General features: G+C 37.3%; 3 protein-coding genes across 4 annotated transcripts; 1 reads left to right on the forward strand and 2 right to left on the reverse strand.

Annotated features, from left to right (window-relative positions):
- Positions 1–63: 63 nt before the first annotated feature.
- Positions 64–3,324, reverse strand: LOC135673234 (putative pentatricopeptide repeat-containing protein At3g15200). The gene is made up of 2 exons (XM_065182060.1): positions 2,813–3,324; positions 64–2,025 (listed from the first exon to the last, which is right to left on the reverse strand). Exons 1-2 carry the CDS (start codon positions 2,874–2,876, stop codon positions 359–361), a joined length of 1,731 nt encoding a protein of 576 aa, XP_065038132.1. The 5' UTR covers positions 2,877–3,324; the 3' UTR covers positions 64–358.
- Positions 3,325–3,946: 622 nt separating this feature from the next.
- LOC135673235 (serine/threonine-protein kinase RHS3-like) lies at positions 3,947–9,908 on the reverse strand. The gene is made up of 3 exons (XM_065182061.1): positions 9,556–9,908; positions 8,115–8,955; positions 3,947–5,018 (listed from the first exon to the last, which is right to left on the reverse strand). The coding sequence occupies exons 1-3, from the start codon at positions 9,566–9,568 to the stop codon at positions 4,169–4,171; spliced, it is 1,704 nt and encodes a 567-aa protein (XP_065038133.1). The 5' UTR covers positions 9,569–9,908; the 3' UTR covers positions 3,947–4,168.
- A 2,458-nt stretch (positions 9,909–12,366) lies between these two features.
- On the forward strand, positions 12,367–17,588 carry LOC135673238 (cyclin-A1-4-like). Of its 2 annotated transcripts, none has more exons than XM_065182066.1 (11): positions 12,367–12,785; positions 14,263–14,638; positions 14,837–14,970; positions 15,533–15,625; positions 15,702–15,835; positions 15,920–15,995; positions 16,072–16,148; positions 16,239–16,272; positions 16,358–16,507; positions 16,669–16,803; positions 16,894–17,588. In XM_065182066.1, the coding sequence occupies exons 1-11, from the start codon at positions 12,582–12,584 to the stop codon at positions 16,963–16,965; spliced, it is 1,485 nt and encodes a 494-aa protein (XP_065038138.1). In that variant the 5' UTR covers positions 12,367–12,581; the 3' UTR covers positions 16,966–17,588. The 2 variants fall into 2 exon arrangements, with proteins under 2 accessions (XP_065038138.1, XP_065038137.1); XM_065182065.1 differs by having other exon boundaries at positions 14,260–14,638; positions 16,894–17,585.
- The last annotated feature ends 4,825 nt before the right edge of the window (positions 17,589–22,413 follow it).

Genomic DNA, 22,413 nt, shown 5'->3' on the forward strand with positions numbered 1-22,413 from the left:
GATGCATATATAATTTTCTGTCGATTAAATATCTTGAAACTGAAACACCTGTATTCTATAATCTCAGCCAAGGATCCAGTAATCTCATCCCTCATAAAGTATTGCAAAAGCTTCTTTAACCGGCAGTTCTCAGCTACTTTAATCACCCATTAACCACCAAGAAGGAAGTACATTTGGTTGAATCATGCAAGCTGATGATATTTGAAGTATATGGATTATGGAATACATATAATTTGCTGTAGCATTATCATTTCTCTCAGTTTTGAAATCAGCTGCCTCGACACTTGAGATGGTCCATGAGGTCTTTGAGTTCGCTCTTACATCAGCTGTCTCCAGTGCATGTTCATCTGAACGAAAATTAGGAAGAATTCTTGAGTGAATTTACTTGCAAATTCATCTTCTTAGCATCATTATTGGAGTTGTGTGATGAATTATCCCCCTTCTCTCTGTTTAAATGGATTGCTTTCACTAATAACCTTGTCCTAGGCTCTGGAGTCATTCCTTTTGATCTCATTTCACTGTAGAATTCCAATGCCTCATCTAGCTTTCCCTGACTGTGAAGTCTATGAATCCTTACTGTGTAAGACCGCTGATCAGGACCTAACCCGCTCCTCTTCATTTCAGCCCATACAGATCTAACACCCTGCTGATAATTCCAGTGCAAATAAAGATTCAGGATCAAATTGTAAGTGTCAGCATCAATTCTGCAGCCAGTCCTTTCCATTCTCAACAACAAAGGGGAAACCTCTTCAGGTTTTTCCATTGTTTTCAAAATGTAAGAGTAAGTTATGGTGTTTGGGAGGCAACCCTTTTGTTCCATGTCATCCAACAGCTCATGTACTTTCTGCATCCTCCTGATCTTACATAGATGTTTGATGAGAGAGTTATAGGTTGCTACATCTGGAAGGCAACCACGCTCATTCATTTCACTAAATATCTCGAGGGCTTGCGGGATTCTCTTCTTAAAGCATAATGCATCAATGATGCAATTGCAAATTGTAACATCTGGATTGCACCCCTTCTTCCACATGGATGTAAATAAATTCACAGCAGAACCAAGCTTTCCAGCTTTTGTTAAAGCATTAATGAAGATGCCATAGGTGAACAAATCTGGTTTGCAGCCAGAAGAGATTATGTCATTCCAAACTCTCTTAGTTTCGCGTAAGCTTCCCAGCACACACCAACCATTAAGGATGATATTTCTGCTCTTTATAACAGGTGGGAACTCATCTTGTTTCTGAAGAAACAGAGCTTCTGCTTCCTCAACATGTTTATATCTGCAGAGGGACATCAGAAGTGTCTGGAAGCCGATCATATCAAGCTCAAAGCCATATTCTCTCCTCTTGTAGAATATTTCTATAGCTTCTTCTACCTTATGGGTGCCTGCATATCTATTCATAAGAATTGCAAAAGTTTTGTCATTAATGATGGATGGATCTATATCTCTTGGAATCTCATCAAAAGTTTGCCTCATTAGCCCAATTTGCTTCATCCTACCAAGAATGCCAAGCATCTCATTGTAAGCTCTTGATCCATGCTTATAATCATTTTGCATAGAAGCCCAATTAAAAAAAGACATGGCAGGCTTCCAATCAGAGCGGTGCCTCCGAAGAACATTCACAACTAGGTCTTCGGTTAACTGAATATTACATTTATCAAGAACCGATGGAAGCTCAGTGCTGTTCTCATGAGACTTTAGTATCTTTTGGATCATCATAGCATCTCTAGCACTTGGACCATTATCAGATGCCAAGCCATCGGTGGAGGGCAATGAAACACACACTTCTGATGCTGAACTTGAAAGACGTAGTCTAGATTGCATAGAAGTGCCCAGGAAACCGTTTGCATATATGTTTTGCAATGAAATAAAGGAATGAATTCCGATATTCTGCGAGAAGTACAGTGGTATTCTAAACAGAGCACAATGGTTCCACAATGCGTCTTGGACGTATGAGGTGTTGCTTGATGCTATGGTTGTAAATGTCTGTTTGAGCACATGATTTTGGTTGACGAGTAGCAATTGATCTGAACATAATTAAACCTTAGTATTCCAGATATCAAAACAGTCAAGTTCCGAAATTTCTATATAAGTCATAATCTTGAGGACAATGACTACAAAACTGGCATATGCTAGGAATGCTTAGAAGAAGGAAAGATTATATTATGTGCTAGAATAAGAAAATTTCCCACATCCAGATCTATTACTGTGGTGAATTCTTCCAATAAAGTTCTCCAAAAAGAGGCTGAAAATTTATCAAACTAACAGATTTAACCAACCCACTGAGAACCCAAACCCACAAATCACAAGAACAGTACCAATAACTAGCACAACCATTCAAACTAAGCCTGTTAAATGCGATTCATTATTTATCAACCTAAGTCCAGAAACCCAGTGCAAACAAGAACTTCGTGGTGCAAAGTTTGGCTTCTTTCTTGTCTAAAATTAAGTAGAATGCTCAAATTTGGAAATAATGCATATCAAGGCTCTACCATCTAGAAGAAAGTGGATCAATTAATTACCAAACTGTATTCCAGATAGAAGAAAGAAAATCAAAACCAACGGAAGCAGTCTGAACATGAAAAGGTGTTACACTGGGATTCCTTAGCTATTACAATTTATTCAATATATTCCGTGACCTTATTATCTATCATCTCTCCACTAAGGTGGAACCAATTAGAAACCTAATTGCACGAGGTTCAGATCTTTCTTCCTCGACACCAAGCATCAAACTTAGAACTTGACAAAATAAACCAATTACCAGTACCATGTAAGACATCATGCTTCAGAAATAAAAAAGACGACGAAACTTACCAAGGATGACAGGAGTCGCAGCCAAAAATAGAACCCTGGACTTGGTGAGCCTCGAGTAACACATCGGAATATAAAGGACAGCAACGGCTCATAGACTTAATTGAGGGGCAGACAGTCGATCACGGCACTGGGAAGGCCACATGAAAGAGAAAACCATGCGATGCAGGAGATCACAAGTATGCCGCTGCAAGTTGCCAAGGGTTTTAATAATAGACAGCAGAATCCGCGATCCAAATATACATGCTATGTAAGACATTTCAGCGAACAAGTGGTGATCAAACAAGTGTTTCCCATCTTAAGCCTCACTTCACAGCGATAACCCACAGGCAGGTGATCGAAACAGAGACTCGGCTCGGATAACATGGTGGGATGACTGACGGCACGAAATTGAAGGCTGGTAGCAGTGTGTGCTCGTAGCGGAGGAGGCGAGGGTGTCGTGTTGTGATCGGGGTGGTGTTCCAGCTATAGTGAGGTCGAGGCCGTCGAAGGGTCGCAAAGCCTGGAGAGGCACTTAGCTTTATGCCATGTTGTGACCCAACCCAAGCCCAGCTTGTATAACGAGTTAGATGTATTCCTTTGAATGCAAGCTTTGCTTCTCCTGTATACATGCATTTGGTCTATGAAGCTTAACATAAATTAACATGCGCTAATTACATATTATCTATAGTATAGTAAGTATTTCTTAACATCTTGATCTTTATATTTTTAAAAATTATATTGAGATCCCTATATTTAGAAAAGTAAAACATTTAATCTCATTGTCTCAATAAAATCTTTTTTTCACTTTCGTAAGTATAGAGATCCTAATATAACTTTTAAAAATATAAAGATCAAACTATTAAATATAATTAATTTAAAAAATAATTTATAATTAACTCATTTAATAACGAGCATAAAATAAAAAGTCACAATTGTAACTATCGAAAGAAGAGGACGATATATTAGCGGAGGGGATAGGCTTTTTATCAAACACCTCAAGAACTTTTATATTGGCCTAGAACTAAGAGGCTAAACTTTTCAGTCACAATCATCAACGAGGGAGTAGACAATATAAATATTTTTTATGTTGAGTTCATATCAATCATCAACGAGGGAGTAGACAACATAAATATTTTTTACTGCAAAAAATCCCAGTGGACTGGAAGAAAATATATAATTTGGGAAGCTGATACATCGTGATGATCCTTTTTTTGTCTGATATGAATTTAACAGCAGAGGAGACCGTCCTGAGATCAGCTGAAGGTTAACAGTTACCATGTTATAACCACAACCAAGAATTTTCAATCATATCAAGCAGATGTCTGCACTATAAAAAAGGAAAAAAATAGAACAGGATCTTTCTTTTTTTTTTGCTTCCTAGAAATACTCAAAATCAAGATAGGAAGAATCATTTGAACTGCCCTTGTTTGCACTACTCCCAGAAAGGCCACTTTCAGAGCCCTTCTTCTCTTTACTCACGAATTGATTATAGTTGACCGGATCAGGAATATGTGGTGGCGTCATGCTTCTCACCAAAGCCCAATTTATACCATCGAAGAATGGATGTTGCTTAATTTCTGTGGCACCTCTATGATATGCAATTCGTTTTTGAGGGTCCTTGACAAGTAGGCCTTGTATGAGGTCCCGAGCAACCAGGCTCACAAGAGGGGACTCCGGAAACCTCAGGGGCTGCCCTACCACATTATGAAGTGTGGCACGGTTACCTGAGCCTTTGAAAGGGGTTGTCCCATGCAAAAGTTCATAGAGGAAGATACCAAATGTCCACCAATCCACTGCACTGCCATGTCCCTCACCTCGAATAATTTCCGGTGCCAGATACTCATGAGTCCCAACGAATGACATTGATCTGGCATGTGTTGGCTCAGCCATGAACTCCAAGTTGGATCCGTTGCTAATGCCAAAATCCGATTTAGATTTCCGATTTCTTTTGGGGAGTATCCGAGGGAAGAATGTTGATGGCTGGATGCAACTCTGTACGACGTGCTCGCTGTCAAGCATACTGTTAGTAAAACTACTACTGCTTGTGCGACCAGACGTGGATTTGACTAGTGTTGGATCAACAGAGCATCGCAGTGAGAGATCAAAGTCTGACAGCATAATATGGCCCTCCTCCCTTACAAGAACATTTTCAGGCTTCAAGTCTCTGTACACGATACCTAGCATGTGCAAGTACTCAAGTGCAAGCAACACCTCAGATGCAAAAAATCTGTGACACATAGAACAGTGAAATGAATAAAATGTTCCAAACCTTACGATGATAATGCAGCAAAAAAATTTGTCATATTCAAAAGATGATGGAAAGTAGCATGGTTATGGAAGATCAACCAAGACAAAAGAAAGGCATAGCATGAAGTCACACTCAATTTCTACTCTGCACCACCTTTAGATACAAGAAATATTAGGTACAGTGCACAAAACATCCCTTCTATCAGCTTAACTTACTAAATTGATACATAATTGAACTGTTTAACCATGCTTCTAAGAACTGTCAAAAGTTTCAAAATTTCAGAGAAGATTTAAAATGTTGTATTGAATGTAGATTTACATGCATTATCAGCTACCACTAGAAAATGTAACTAATAGTTGAACAAGTTTGCATCTGGAGTTTGATCAGTATTTGTTTATTTATTATTTTAATGGTACCTGAACTATTCATGGTGTATCAATTGGATAAACATATAAGATAAGTTGCAAAAAGAAAAGGAGATTCAGAGGATTCCCATAATGAACAGCATAGGGCTGATGGATGATCAAGCGGGAAAGAAAAGTTTATTTCCATAATGTGGATTTTTCTTCAACTCAATGAATTTCCTGGCTTAGGTACCTCTGTCAGAAACCTCCTTCCTGCCCACACTTCCATTCTCTTCCTCTTCTGATCTTAAAAAGCATACTAAACTTCCTTCAATCTTCCCCATGTAGCAACAAGAGCAGCTCTCTCATCATTCAAGGCTTATTGATAATCTATGATCAACTTTCTTTCGTAATAAACCCCAGGGGAAGTAGAATCCCTGGTGAATCCTAGAAAGAGCAATGTCCTCAACCGCTGGACATTAGGGGCATATCGACCATCATCATGCTATAGTGATAGTATGAGTAGTTTTTGGAATTGTCGGTATCATCTAATAATATGACTAGATCTAAACACTCCTTTATACTTTTGTGCCCCTTAGAGACATTCACGGATACCATTCGGATAGGGCCCATCCATATTAATGAGTTAGTTCTATATCTAGTTTAGAGCTTGTTTGTTGCGGGGGGTGTATCTTGTTTAAAGATTCATCTAAGACATTTTTTATTTTGGTTCTATTCAGTAGATTATTAACAGAATAATCTAATCTTTGATAGAGATTGAGGCCCGATGAATTAAGCTACCACCAATATATGGTCTAAGGAGAGCTAATGTATGCAATCTTATGTTGTTTGGTTCCATGGTTTGAACTATATTCACCCAGATACAAAAGAACACCTTTATCATAGTTCCAAGGTTTGTTATTGCAAAGCATAACCTCTTACATTAGAAAAAAAGAATTCTTTCTTGATTTGAAAAAAAAAGGTCCAAAGAAATTTTATAAACTTTATTTCATTTTTCAGTGTGGAGAGAGAGGCTTATGGCTGGAAGCTTCATATCAAGCAAAGGTTTCCTCGTATGCGAAAAGTTGGCCACAAATCGAATGGACTTCAAGAGGTTAAGGATGAAAATGATGCATGAGGAATGGGAATACTGGCTTTCTGTTCCATCACCTGCTGTAAAATTACTTCTAAAAAAGTTGGCTTTCACCATGGCAACAGTGCAGAATAGAGAATTGATGTATAAGATGTGATAGGCTGAACGAGAACATTATTGAGTATATACTATAAAGCTGGAGCATAAAGCTATCCCAGTGGATTTTCTTTCATCTTTGAGATCAAAGAACACTCTCAATTTGGGAACAAATTCTTGGGTGGATGTGGTTGCTACTTTTGGAGTTTGAACGTGATAGAATTTGGTTAGTATATTGTCAGTCAGTTGATGCTCTACACCGTTAAATTTAGAGAATATTTTATATATTCTCAGTTTTTTGAGTCGCTTAATGTGAATACATAAGAACGGCACTCAGGAGGATGCACAGTACACAAGCTGTGAATTGTAGACAACTGAAAAAATAAAGTAGTCGCTGAAAAGTATGTATACAAATCTGAAGCAAAGTCAGTAGGTCATCCTAGACTACCTGTCAAATTAGTTGTGGTTTTGTTTCAAAGAGTGCTTCTAAGCACAGTGCAAACTTAGTCTGGACATGCACATCAACTGAAGAACCAAGAAACATGTGAGGAGCAAATAGTATAAAACCTAAGATATAATAGGCTAATGTAAAATCGCCACGTGAGGCTCTTAAGTCAAAGGTTCAGCTGAAGACAGATAGTTGCAAAGTTTCTGAATTTGATGCAGTGTTGAAAAGCAATGTGACAGGTCTTTTTGATAAGTGCGCCCTATGACAATTATTTGAATCCTAAAGTTCTTAAGCTTCCAAGTGATGTGCATATTCAACTTCATGATATTAAGCACTAAAGCACCTAAAAGAAACAACATCAAAATGACATAAATATGATCATTAAGGGAAGTGAGTGGTAAAATTAGAAAATCAGAGTAAGGGATATGTTCAATTAGGTGCAAAGGTTCGGCAACTGATAGAGACATTAGAGTAGTATGAGAAGAGGGATAAGGAATTTTCGTAAGACAAGAACCTGAAACAAAGAGTCTTACAAGAAAAGCAATAAAAATGATATGGAAACAAGATGCTTGAACTAGAGTCTAAAAAGAGAGGAAAGTAGTAAAATGAAGGAAGTGTTATAAAAATGACGGAAATCTTGTAACAATATGGAGGTAACACCTTACTGTTCGCCATTTACTCCAGGAGGGACCGACAGTTACCATTGATATTCCCCATCTCAATCTTCCTCAACTGATACATTTACCGAATTCAGGGTAAAAAAGTTTAAATCTTCGAACATAAAATATGTTATCTAATAGGATAAATGCTATCTACTTGGAGGTAGAAGCATCGATTTCCTATTGAAACCTCAAAATGCAAAGAATCTATTAGTTACATACAGAAAGTAAATCTATAGTTACGTAAAAGAAAGATGCAGGTGTGACCATAACCAAGTAAGAATGACGTAACTGCTGTCCATGAAACAATTTTACTGAGAAGGGGTTGCAGGGAAGTAGAAAAGTTTACACATACTTGCACAACTATCGTCAAGCAGAAGTTGTTCTAGGAGAAGGTAAATAACTGGAGTAAAAGAAGAAACTGAAGAAATTTACCTAGCAGCTTGCTCGCTGAAATATTTATTAGGCTGCTTCTGCCGAAGAGAATGGAGATTGCCACCGCTGCAGTACTCCATAACTAAGCAGTAGAACTTTTCTGTCTCAAAATGAGAATACAGAGTCGGCAAGAACGGGTGGTCAAGCATGCTGAGTATTTCCCTTTCAGTTTGTGCCCGGAGTAGCTTATTCCTGCTAACTATTGAGGCCTTGTCCATCACTTTCATTGCAAAGTATGTACCAGTTCCTCTAAGATCAACAAGATAAACACTGCCGATGTCACCATAACCAAGGCGCTTAAGAAGTCTAAAATGACCTATGCCAACAGGGGATTCTCTCGCATTGGCCAATTGAATGGCCTCCCAACGACAATCACCTCCAGTGTGCCGTTTAATAGGGGCAGAATTGGCACTTTCAATGCTGTCACTTCTATTGCTACTGTTGCTACCTCGATTAACAGTTGTGCAGGAGTCACTAAGTTTTGCATCACTACTCTTTGTGGTCACTGTTGTGGTTGATGTTCCCATCGAGGTTGAGGTAGAGGATGAGGATGAAGCAGTTTCAAAAATCATTGGCAATGTGGCGTTAGGACTTGGATTTGGGTAGCATTTTGGGCTTCGAGGTGGATTCTTCAACACATTTGTCCCATTCTTGATGATTGGTTCCAAATTTTTTTTATGTGATGCTTTCGATGATACTGAATCCAAACTTGCAGGTGGTCTAGGACTTTGGCATGGACTTGTGTGCACTTCAACATTATTTCCAGTCTCTGTGCTTCTTGTTGAGTCCATACATGTGGGTGCTATTGAATTCACTTGTTTGTCTTTAGACGATACTCTTTCTGGAAGAATGGAATTCATGTCAGCTTTCATCAAGTAGAAACACCAGAATTGTCAAGCAAACTACAGTTAAATAAGTTAAAAGGATGCCAGTACTTGCTAAATTTTACCTAGGTATTAGTAAGAACAAGTAACGGGCACTAATACTGAAACCACAAAGAGCTACATGGCCATTAGAAAAGGTTATTCCTTTTTGATGAATAAAAAGGGTTACCCCTCAACGGGTCCTTGATTATCTCAAACAGAAACACCTGCCACAGCACGGGTCCCTTATCTTTTATCAGAAGCACAAGCAATAAAGAATCAAGACTGGAATGACATTACCGAGACATCATCACAAAAGATGGTTTCAAGAAACGCAAATCGGTGAGACCACAACAACACCGAAACCAACGTAGAGAACAACACAATAAACCATGCGACAGAAACTTAAATGACTTCGTTTTCACAAAAAGAATAAGGAACCACATGTAGATACAAATTAGGGTTTTTGGAGACCAGATCGCAGAATCAAGTAATACAGAGTAAAACGAAAAAGAAAGGAAAGAGATTAAAGACGAAGATTGATGGGTGTTCATCATGAAAGGGATCACAGAACCAACCTACGGAGCTCATAGGTTCCAAGAAACGCTCTAGAACCCGATTCCTTGAGAGCAAAGAGGTCACGGAGAGGTGAAGAGGATGTAACCGAGCAATTGCGTCCGAAATTGGGCTAGCGGGGCCGCCTCCTCCTCGGAGCCCATCGACGGGATACGGGAGCTGGGTTGGATTCGTGGGGCTGTGAGAGGATAGCGCGGAGAGAAGCCATAAATAAGCTAGGGTTTGGTTGTTGAGAAGATCTGCTAAAGGTGAGGGATAAAGAAGAGATTAGACGGCAATAGCGGGGACAGAAGGGAGGCGGTGGGAAACGGTCGGCAGCGAGGTCAACGGAAACGAAGCCAACGAACGCGTGGCCGCTTCGTACCGCCGACGCTGTGGCGGGAGCTGTTCGAACTGGGTTCGTGTACATATCTCGTGGCTCAGCGTTCAAACCGGACCGGGTCCATGTTACGGGTCCGGTCGAGCGTGGTTTGGTCCAGAGCATTTATAGATATGGAACATTATTTTCGAAGCCCCTTCAGAACTTTTGCCCCTAAGCTTACAAATTTTTATAGACCAAACAAAATTGTTATTTTCGAGAAATCTTATGAATTTTTATAGACCCAGTAAGATTGTTTATTCTGGAGAGGTGACACCGGCGTAATTGAATATTATCCATCGGTTAATATCTTAATTTTTATATTTTAAAATATTATAATGACATTCCTATAGTTTTCATATGGGTAATTACTTTTAGTATCTTAATTATATATTTTAAAAAATTATAATAATATTCTAAAAGTGAAATATCTAAGTATATTTATTTTAATATCATCGATTTTACTAAAAAAAATATAAAAATAAAAGATAAAAAAGATAATTTTAATATTTCAGTTTGTAATAATGGATGCTGATGTAATTACTAAGTGACCCTTTCGTCATAACGATCATCACTATTTACATTTGTATCGACACAATGGTGATCGTCACAACGTCTACGGCAAAGATGATGGTCATGTGACCATTTGACTCATGGGGTAGATCGCATAACTCAAAGCTGGGATCACCAAAACTCCTATCACTCTTCTTATTGCCACATTAGTTATCGTCGACTAGGAAGAGAAACTCTAGAAGGCTAGTAAACGAGTGATTGTCGAGCTCCTAATAGATATATCTGACGATAGTAGAAAAATATGAGTATTAGAATTCGACGTTGAGTATGTCGTCGTATCCATCGTCAACACGGTTATTAAGTGACCCTCACCTTTTGTTGTCGCTATCCTCACCCACGACCTCCAATAGCACCATCATCTATTACTATCAATTAAAACATTAAAAATATATTTTTTTTCTTCTTCTTTTTATTAGTAAAACAAATGATATTAAGGTAAAATGATATAAATGTTTTACTTCCGTAAAACGTGAATACAATTTATTGTAAATATAAAGACCGAGATACTAAAGGTAACTAATTGGATAATATATAACTTACCTCTAATATTCCGTTGATAACTTTTGATTTAATATATATATATATATATATTAAAAAACTATATCGGGATCTCATAACATGAGATCATAATCAACTTGAACATTATTGATAAATATATATAACATGCAGACACTTGAGATGACAATTCGAACAATCCCTCATGTTCAAATAGCGTTCAATAATCTGGAGTAACTATTTCTACGAATTAACTCTTCATATTATTTTGAAGATTATAAAAACTTTTATAAAAAAAATATGAGGTATGCCACTTTATCTAAAAGATTACTTGATCGACTGAACCCTCTAAATCCCTCACTATTTTATTATTTTGATTTTACACCAAACTTATTACCACCTCATATTCAAATCGAGATATGACCCATTCTAATTCTTAGACAATCAAAATGTATATTAACAATGACAAAAATAAATAATAGTTAAATCAATTCAATTGTCACGTCACCAAAATTAAAAGGATCTTATATTCTTTGATGTATGACCATCTAAGAGTGAAGTATTATTCTAATACCAATTAAATACTAAAATAAATTCGAGAAAGAACCGAGTTTATTTGAAAATCAATTTTCACCTGAGGATTGCTATCTTAACAATCAAAACTCTACGATTTATTGCTCTAATATAAAGTAAAGCTGGTTTTACATACTTGAAGAACTTGTTAAATTGGGATGTCCCACACATTTAATTTCACAATAATTAGCACAACTATCATCATGACTTGGTCAATAATTACAAATATCCAAACCTAGACAAAGGACATCTTTTAACATCTTCACCATTTTATTCATATCTTTCCAAGAGCAGCCACAGTTAAAGTTCAAATCATGTTGCATGGTCCTCTCTCTCTATCTTTCCTTCATTTGAATTATTATTATTTTATTATATGTCACTCATAGCTTTCCGAGCCAAATTCGAATTGAAATGATCCGCGATCCCCTCACCGCCCCCTCCGTACGACGCTCGTTGCTGCACGCCCCAATCCGGCGGTGATCCGTTGCTCGTGCTCACCGGGGTTCGATTTTGAAAAGACCTTGCTCCACCCGCATTCCCGTCACCGGATCGGTCCACCTGCCTCGTGATTGGAAGAAGACGGGGTTTAACGGGCGGGGCCCCACTTGGTGTGCGGATGGTGATGGACTCGTCTCGGCGTCGATGGCACGTGGTGGAGCGCAGCACGCGCTCCGAGATGCGCGACGATCACCTGATGGAGGGTCCAGATCCTTCGGGATTCAAACCGACTTCTTCCCTCCAAGAAATTATTTTTAATTATTTGAAGATGAGGGTGTCCATAAACCCGTCTCGTTCCTCTTTTCCTTTCTTTCCCTTCTAATCCGCTCCTCCTGTCCGAACAGGCAGAGCGAGAGTGAGCGAGAGAGAGAGTGAGATTTCGTGTTCTGATCTCTTCTTGGTTTGGATTGCTCTTCGCTTTTCTTGCATGCTCTCGTAGCGAGAGAGAGCGAATTCGAGCGAGGCGAGGTGAAGGAGAGGCGGTTTCTCGGTTCGGGGTTGTGGGGTTAGGGTTCTTGAGGGCGTTGGCAGATGAATCGCCGGTCATCGATCACCTCTTCGACCTCCGCGGCCGCGTCCGCTTCGGCGAAGAGGCCGGCTGCGATGGAGAATGCTGCCAAATTGGCGACAGCTACGGGGGAGCAGGCCAAGAAGAGGGTCGCTCTTGGGAACATCAGCAACCAGAGCAATGTGGCACGTAACCCTGCTCGGCCGCTCGGGGCTAAGAGTGCCAATGTGGGTATACTTGGTGTAGTTTCTTTAGCGTTCTTTTCTTTCTAGGTTCTTGTACAAAAAGATATGCTTTTGGTCCACATTGGTTATCGATGGTCATGTTGTCTATTACTCTATAGAGCTTCGATCTGTCCCTGGAATAATGAATTGGTTTCCAGATTGTTTGAGGTTGAATGCTTAGAGTACTGACTTTCTTCTTGTCAATTCTGTTTCAAATTTAAGGGTTCCCTAAATTTTCTAACGAATTTTTGTGATCAAACTCCTTTCTGGTGATACCATAGCCGGGAAACCTGTAACTTTTTCACGGTCTGTTAGTGTTTTGTGATACTACAGCCGGAAATGTTACTCCGTCTCACGTTTTGTTAGTGTTTAACATTTCCTATTTACCTAATTACAATACAATAATTCTTCTTTTTAGTGTAAAGATTATGGAGCTACTAAACTAGAACTGCAAAAAGTGGTAGTTTGTCCTTTTTCAAGTAAAATAATATGATCTGTGTTTTGACGAGTCTTCATGCTCTATATCCTTAGATGCCTTACATGCATTACTTTGGTTTGTCTTGGATGCCTGATTGCCTTCTTTTCCCTCTTTATGGTCCATTATCTGCACGAGAAAATTGCTCGTGCTCAATATGACCCGAAAATCCTCAAGAAAAAAGCCTATACATTTCGAGAAAGTACCATGGTTACTACTTGATTACGTGACAATTGGTCAGAAGAGCTAAACAAAGTTTGCCATGAGTCCTCATCGGTCATGCATGAGAATAACAGGTTAAGTTCATTTATGTTTTCTTCGCTAAAAGTCAACTTAAAGATTGAGTTGAAACCAAAACGTTGGTTTTTATTGTGATAAAACCATCATTTGAGTAGTGCACTAGTTTTATTAATTTTTAATATGTTGTTGATATGCTCAGAAGCCCATTCTGAATGGTCAAATAGCACATGGTCTGTTTTGATTTCTCTAGTAGATAAGCTTTGTTTAGCAGTAGAAACTCCTCGTTAAATAGACCATCCACAAGGTAATTCCATTTTTCACTTTGTTTGTTGATCTTATGTGGCAAATTCTAACTTTCATCAAGTGTCGCACTCATTTCTGTATGCTAGGTTCAATTGCTTTGGGTCATGTCAGATGATGCATTCTTAATTTGTAATAATCAGATGAGATCTTGCAATATTTTATTCTCGAAACCATGTTAACTCCTGTGTCTCATGTTCTACAATTTTTTTTTCTAGGCTTTTCATTTTAGTATCTTTTTATTCCTTTGCAGTTAAAGATCTTTCATGCTCTTCTTACTTTTTCTTCCATGTCTTGTTTTTGAACTATTAACTTCCCTATGTGTAGTTAGTCACCAATTACTTTCTTTAATTTCTTAATACATCGAGTATGATCGAAGGACTTCTCATTTTGTTTAGAATTTCACTTTATCCATGCATTTCTAGTAAATACCTACTTAACCTTTTTTCCCTGCAAATCTAGAAGGCCATTCCAACAAGTTCAGCGTCAACAGTGAAAAAGGGATCTCTGACTGGTGCTCGTGATACAAGATTGAGTCGAAGTTCTGCAGTTACTTCAGCCACCATTAGACCAAATACAAACAAATCCAGCAAGAGAAGTTCGCTTCCTGTCAACAATGGACCTAAGCCTGCAGCTGCTGCCAGTCTCGCATCCTGCATTATAGTTGAGTCCTCTAATTTCTCGGGAGATTCTGTTTCTTTGGATGAAACAATGTCAACATGTGACTTGATGAAAAGTCCCGACGTGGAGTATATAGACAACGGAGATTCTTCAGTCGTAGCTTCTCTGGAAAGACGAGCAACTGAAAACCTACACATATCTGAGCATGTAGCTGCAGCAGGTGTCTTCTGATTGATCTCATAATCCAGTCCTACTGTTACATGTTTTGACTTCTAGCATGATTTTATAACTAGGATTGCCCTACTTTTTATGTAAAATTTTTATAGTCAATGAAGTTTATTGCTTCTTAGTTTTATCACGTTAAATAGACTTTGATTCTTATTTGTCCCTGAATCTTGTCTTACTATATACATATCAGGTTCCACATCAAATATTGATGTTCCTACACCGATGGAAGTCGACAATGTCATTGATGTCGATACAAACCACAATGATCCACAATTTTGTACCACACTTGCTTGTGATATCTACAGACATTTGCGCATAGCTGAGGTGAAGTTCTTATTCTGTATCAGTTTTGCTTTTCTTTCTGCTGGCTTGTTTCATCTCATTTTCTATACATATTCTGATGATAACTTTACCATTCTAGTCAATGAAATGCTTAGTTTGCCTAATCTGATGATTAACAGATTCTCTTTATCTAGGCTCTAGACAGTTTGCTCTGTAGATCACTAGAATGCGTTGTTCTTTTATGATGTTTGATGTGCTATCCTATTATAGTTTGCGTGAACAATGTTTGATATTTCGTCAGCTCCAGTGTGCTGGCCAGCTATTGAATTGACATCTGCAATATGCTGAATCGTATAGTTTGGCAAGCCAATGACAGAAAAAAGAAGCAGAATATGCAGGAAACGTTAGAGACTAAAGAATTCTCTAGCCATAGAATTGAAAATAAGATATGGTCTATTGCCTGGGGAGCTACTGGAGCAATGCCCTTACATTTAAAGCACTAAAGTTCTTTAATCTTGATGTCAGGTAGACATAAGATGCATGAAATTTGAATGAACAGTGCCTTTCTTATACTGATATTACGGTGCATCTGCTTACCTGACAGACTAAGAAAAGACCTTCTACGAATTTCATGGAAACAATTCAGAAGGACATAAATGCAAGCATGCGTTCAATTCTAATAGATTGGCTTGTAGAGGTATATCCATAACAAGTGACTTCTATTGAATGTCATTTCTTTCAACTTAAATGCACTAATTTTCTCTAAACTTCAGGTTGCAGAAGAATATCGCCTGGTACCTGATACATTATATTTGACTGTTAATTACATCGATCGATATCTCTCTGGAAATGAGATAAACCGCCAGCGATTACAACTTCTTGGTGTTGCTTGTATGCTTATTGCTGCGTAAGAACTAACCAAAGATGGTGTAATGATTTTTAAGGTCACTTCTTTGTTGATAATAATTTTACTTGGTGATAATATCTACAGAAAATACGAAGAAATATGTGCTCCACAAGTTGAAGAGTTCTGTTATATTACTGATAACACATACTTCAAGGATGAGGTAGATGTCCTTTCAACTTCGGATTAGATTTCTTGTATGCAACGCTTGTGCTGTCAATTCATATCTTAGCGCACAGGTTTTGGAAATGGAAGCCGATGTTTTGAAGTACTTGAAATTTGAAATGACAGCTCCAACTTCTAAGTGTTTCTTGAGGTAAAATCTATGACCCTTGGTGTACCTTTCTATTTTCTCACGATTTTGTGGACATACTGCTTATCATAATCTTTGATGCGAAAACAAAAGGAGATTCATTCGTGCAGCACAAGGATCTGACGAGGTAAAACTCCCATCTTCTGTCCATCTCTTTTGTAGCTTATTTCTCGAGAAGTAATGACACTTTAAATCATATATTTCCTTTCCAGGTTCCAGCATTGCAACTTGAGTTTCTCGCCTGTTATATCGCAGAGCTGTCGCTTCTAGAGTACAATTTGTTCTGCTATGCTCCGTCGATCATAGCGGCCTCTGCTATCTTTTTGGCCAATTTCATAATGCAACCGACAAAGAGACCCTGGGTATGTATGTCTTTTGTGTTCCTTTCGATTTGCAAAGCGAATCTGTTGTTTCTGCTGAGGAACAACTTCTAGAGTGATCGGTCTTCACCATCTCCACCATATTGTTCATAGTCCAATGCTTTTGGAATTAATGCCTTGCCATTCTCTGACTGATGATGCAGAATGCTACACTTGGTCATTACACACTGTATAAACCATCTGATCTCTCCGACTGCGTGAAGGAGTTGCATCGCCTTTTCTGTACTAGCGCAGGCAATAACCTACCGGCAATCAGGGAAAAGTACAGTCAGCACAAGGTAAATTTTTTTATATGGCCTGCTCAAGCACTTATTCTTTTCTTTTCGTTGACACTCGAGTTTGATTAGTTTTGTGTTTTCTCTTCCCAGTACAAATTTGTTGCCAAGAAGTACTGCCCTGCTTCCATACCTTTAGATTATTTCCAAGATGCGGTGCATTAGACTTGGTCATGGGAATCAGTTTTAGAATCTGCATCGTGAGTCAGCTCATCCATTGCATGATGAGACTCCTTGAACTGATGGAAGCCACTGACAGTTCCGACGACTCACCAATGCACATACATCGCTCAGCTAGCTACTAATGGAGAGGCGCTCTGATGAGTTGTTCATTGTGCTGATCTCGCTTTTTTTTTTTTGTACCCTTATGAAGAATTTGTGAAAATTATGGTCGATAATTTCACTTCCTGTGTGTATCGGCGTTCGCCTTGCGGTTTCCAAAAGCCACCGCTCACCCTGTATGCAATCTTACGGTCAACTCGGTTGACATGTCGAAAGCTTTGACTTTGGTTGTGGTGTTCAGAAAGATGGAGAAGCTGCGTCCCAAGGATCGTTGATCATTTCCACTATGTACTTGCATAATGATCACCCTTGGGTTAGTCATATATCTGTGAGCTCGCTTTGTATGTTAATTTTCCGCTATTGATATGATCCGCAAGAGCTCTCCAAAACATGTGTGCCTCAGAAAGTTACACATTTTCTGAAAGTAATCTTGCAAGTATTGATAATAGCATCATCAGCAGACGCCAATAGCTTGTATCACCAGGGGGCATCAAACAAATATTGCTGCTTTGGTCGATTCTTTTCTTATTTCTATTATTGACAATATATTTCTGGGAGTTTTTGAATTTATGTTTGTGTTGTAATAAAGCATATTTTGGATATCGATCACGTCACGAATTACGTCATATCATGCTCCTGTCGAGTCGAGGATTGACTCCCCACGTCGAACTGAAACTCGGGAAGGCACCCCTTTGGTGAGTCTCATCTTGGAAAGCTCATGGTGGTGTCGTATGGTATCGTTCCATGATCATCGGGTGACGCTCATATAAAGGTACCATCTAATCACTCGGGAGTCATCATTGTGCCAAATCCGCGTACGACCGATCCTCGAGCAGCATTATAAAAACCCCTAGCCAGAGGTAAGAACAAAAAAAGAAAGGAAAAGATCACTGAGTTAATCTACGAGAGACCCAACTCGAGAACACCCTGACCAAGGTATGTGTGTAGGAGTTCGGCCACCCCGGAGGCGCAACCGACTTGACCAAGCCATGCTAACTCCTCGGCTGACATAAAAATTCTCTAACATGTTGGAATATATATACATGCCATATATTTCTGCTTGGTTTTATACCGGTCTTATTGATTTAATGATTTGTCTTGGATTCAAATTTTGTGTTTGCCACAATTTTTTTTTTACACACAAAAAAAAACATGTATTTTAAGCTCAATTTTGTATTTGGGTTGCTGATCTTTGTGCCAATTTCTATTTTACACTCTGATGTGGGTTTCGAAATTACCAAGTTTGATTGCAATGTTGAGATAGAGTTAATATTTTGGTAGTCTAATATAGACTTTGGTTCAGTGGTAGTCTAATATTAGAGCATTCTTAATATTTCTACGTAGGAATTATTTTTCTTAATAAAATCAACAAGTTGTGAGGGCTCCTTCATCTGGAAATTAGTTATGAAGGATCTCTCCAAAATCATCTATGTAATTCTTACATTTTTTTTCTTATCTGTCTACTTAACTTGATCCAATTAGTTGCAATAATAACTATGTTTTATTAACAAAAATTCGATTAAGATTATGAAAAATCGGGTGCACAATTTTGAAGCCATACTTTGTAACCCTCGTATCAATTATGAGGGAATGCATCCTCAACCCAAAGGTGTATGACCGCAAGATAGTCCATATGCAGGATATAATCCAAATATGGTATCCATGATACGTTAGATATGGTAATCTTAGTTTTGTAGAGGGAATGAATGATATTTTCATGCTAGAATATTCCACCTAATTATTATTTTCTTATCTTCGTCATCTCCATAAATTCAGGAGAGAAGACAGAAGAATACAAGGCATGACATGACATGTTTCAGAACCCGAGTTCCGAGTCAAAAGTCTTCGGCCATGGCCATCCCCACCTTACTCTACTCCTGCAAGATGTGTTCTTCCTCCTTACTGCACTCCTGCGAGAGGCTGCTCCCTCTCAGAACTTAGAGATGAGGTCCAGAGTCCGATCCCGCCGAGCTACACCACGTACGTAGCATCGACGCCATAAAAGGTTCGTCCTTTGAGAGTTTTCACGAATGCATTATATGGTCGCTTCTCTTCTTTCTGTAGCCACAAATTAACATCATCATCAAATATTGAGGTCGAGAGGAACCTGTAATCCATACTACAATCTTTTTTGTTCACCTGAGATGTGTCTTTCAAGTCGATCTAATGAAGTCCTTCCGAAGAATCTTACATTTCTTCTATTTCTAGTTTGGTTTCATAGACTACAGAAGAGTAATGCCCTCCACTTCGCAGATGTTCTTCGAGTTCTTCAACGCGTTATTCTGCAAATACATGATAAAAAAGCAAACCTACAATGCATTTAAAATCTTCGTTAATCCTTTTTATGATATCGAATTCTGAACAATCTACTGATGAAAAAGATTGAAAACAACATTTATATGATGCTGTTTGTGTGCAGACACAGCTGCTTCCTTGTATGACGGCACAGAGGAGACCGGATCACTGCCATTTAACGTTGGTTCGGCTCTGGTGGATGAACACAGTAACTGCAGTCATGAGGAATGTTCAAGGAAGGTGCAGTCATTTGTAATGTGTATTGCAATGTTATCCGACATAAATTAATTATAATGTATTTTACGTATTATTGTACGCAATTTTGCTTGCGACAGATGTATTTGATTCTGAAATATGAAATATAGTGCAATGTATGCAGATTTCTTGCTACTGTGCTTTCGATCGATAAAGTACATAAATTAAGATAAGATACTTAATAAATCTATTACCATGAAAAAATAATAATAAAATAAAAAAAAAAGAGCTTTAAATAGAAGGAAATGTTCATCTCATCTTGAGATAGTGTGGATGAAGACAACGATATATTAGTAACTGCAAGTTTGTAATCAGCGTTGCACTGTTATTTGATACTAATTTTGATGTATTTTCTACTACAACTTTGTATGATTGTATAAAATTTTATGACGATATACGCATTTGATTCTCGAATGTGATATATTTGTGTAAGTATAACACCATATGCAAATTATCTTTTTTTTTTCCTATATTGTTGTTGATATATTTTTGAATTTATTATCGTCACACATGATTCTCCCGATATGAGAAATAAATTAATAATAATAATAAATATATTTGGATCAAATAAATATGCATGATAATTAGTTATTAATCAGTATATGACCCAGAATAACATAACATAATTTGACGCACATACTATTAAAGTTTAAAATATTACATTTGTCATAATAAAAGATACATGGTCGATAGCTCGATATCTTAGCTTTATGTTATCGATACCTTGACGTTATGTGACTAATACCTCGATATCAAATAGTTGACACCTTACTATCATATGATCAATACCTCATCACATAGTTGAGTGGGTTAGGCATTTTCAAGTTCGACACGCCACCTTCACAATTAAATCTAAAAGAGGCATACTATCTATTTCATAATTGACATTTACAATAAAGGTAAAATGATATTTGAAGCTTTTTATGTGCGTTTATGAAATCTTTTCCTATTGAAAAATATATTGTCGAATCAATCATAAACTTATACTTAGGCATCGGAAAGCTATTGTCAAGAACACCCTACCATAGTTTTACAAGTATTCAAATTGATTGGACTAAAATGACACGAAAGATCAACCTCGGTTGATTCCTAATCATCCTCCTACTTGGCCAATCAAGAATTGGCTTAATAGATCTAAATTTTTTTTTTTTGACATTTTAGTCCCATAAGAAATTAGATTTTATTATATCAGTCCACAATTTATCAGGATGTAAAGTGTCTTTCTCAAATACCATCCAATTATTATTTTGCATCACAATTATCTACATATTTTGATTAATAAATTTTATAATAATTATTAATTTATTTAAACAAATAATTGAAATGTAAAAAAAAAAAGGATGAACAATTTTGGAAAGACATTTTATAAGTTTCCTATGTGGGATATGACTGTAAATTATATGCATGCACTTTGTGTGTTAGCATGGATATGTAAGATATGGTGTTCATATGATAATTCACATTCCACAAATGTTTTGAGAAGACAATAATGAAAATTTTAAGCTAAAATGTTCCATCTATTCATCATTACTTGTCTATTTTTATCTTAACATTTTTTTTCTCAAGAAATACAGAATGAAGAGAAGCATTGTTGCAACAAAACATGCTAAAAAAAAAAGAGTACCAAGTTATCTCCCATAATAGTCATCTATGATGGGTTTCTTTCTCCTTCTTCTTTCAAAGTCTAGTCATGATTTGATTTCTAAAAGAAGTCAGTAATGAGTTATTCTAAATGGAAAATATGGTTGTCTGTCTCTCTCACATCAAAATTTGTGTTTCTTAAATAGACCATATGTGCTTGATTTGTCCACCTCTTTCTAATTATTAATTAGGCTTCTTAGTTTCTTTTCTTATTACCTGTTTAGGCAAGATTTAGTAATGTTGTGAGTTAGCTGATTGATTTTTGATGGCAATGTTCTGAAATTAAATCCCACCTTCACCCTTATCGAATATTCTAAAAGAAAAAGATAACTTTAAAAATAATTAAAATCGAGAAACTTATCATAACATATTTTTTTATTCCTCTGAGGTATATTTATGGTTGATATTGATAAATTGGGCTTGTATTAGGCAAACTTAAGCCACACAAATTCTAATTGATGAAAGTTAGTATTGTTAATCATTAGAGTATATATATTATTATCCTTATATTTTTTAAGATGTCAACTAGCTCAGTTAATAAAAATCTTGATAGTTTATCGTAGATTCGAATTTCATCTTTGTCATTTATCCTTTATCAATAAAAAAATTATCAATTTATATGGTATTCTTTCATGAAGCTCAAAAGAGTTGGTCAATCTGATTTTGAAGCTAATGCTTTCTCTATAGGTCATAATAACTTATAAAGTTTGAAACTCCAAGGGATCAAATCGATAAATCCTTATTTGATTAAGCTAAAGGGAAATATAAGCTTCAACGATTATCATTTTACGATATCATCGTTAATAAACCTATAACTCAAACTATTCCTAACCTATAATTAAATCATGCAATTAAACGAACCACAAGAAGGAAAGGGAATATATCGATAAGGTTTAGAAATCAACATATTCTAACATATTCTTAGATTGTTCTAACATATTCTCCTTATATCAAGTTTCCTTAAGCTTATTCTAGGGCTCAAGGTCATCGATCGTCTACTCTACTAATTATTCGATCATCGAAATTTATACCTTAATATCATCCTAATATCAGCCTAATCAAACAAGGTTATATCCACTGCTTGGAGTTCGTGAAGCATTGATTTCAATATAGTGATATCCAACTCTCTTGTGATGAAGG

Source organism: Musa acuminata, chromosome BXJ1-5 (assembly GCF_036884655.1).
Source record: "Musa acuminata AAA Group cultivar baxijiao chromosome BXJ1-5, Cavendish_Baxijiao_AAA, whole genome shotgun sequence".
In the NCBI taxonomy this organism is placed as follows: Eukaryota; Viridiplantae; Streptophyta; class Magnoliopsida; order Zingiberales; family Musaceae; genus Musa; species Musa acuminata.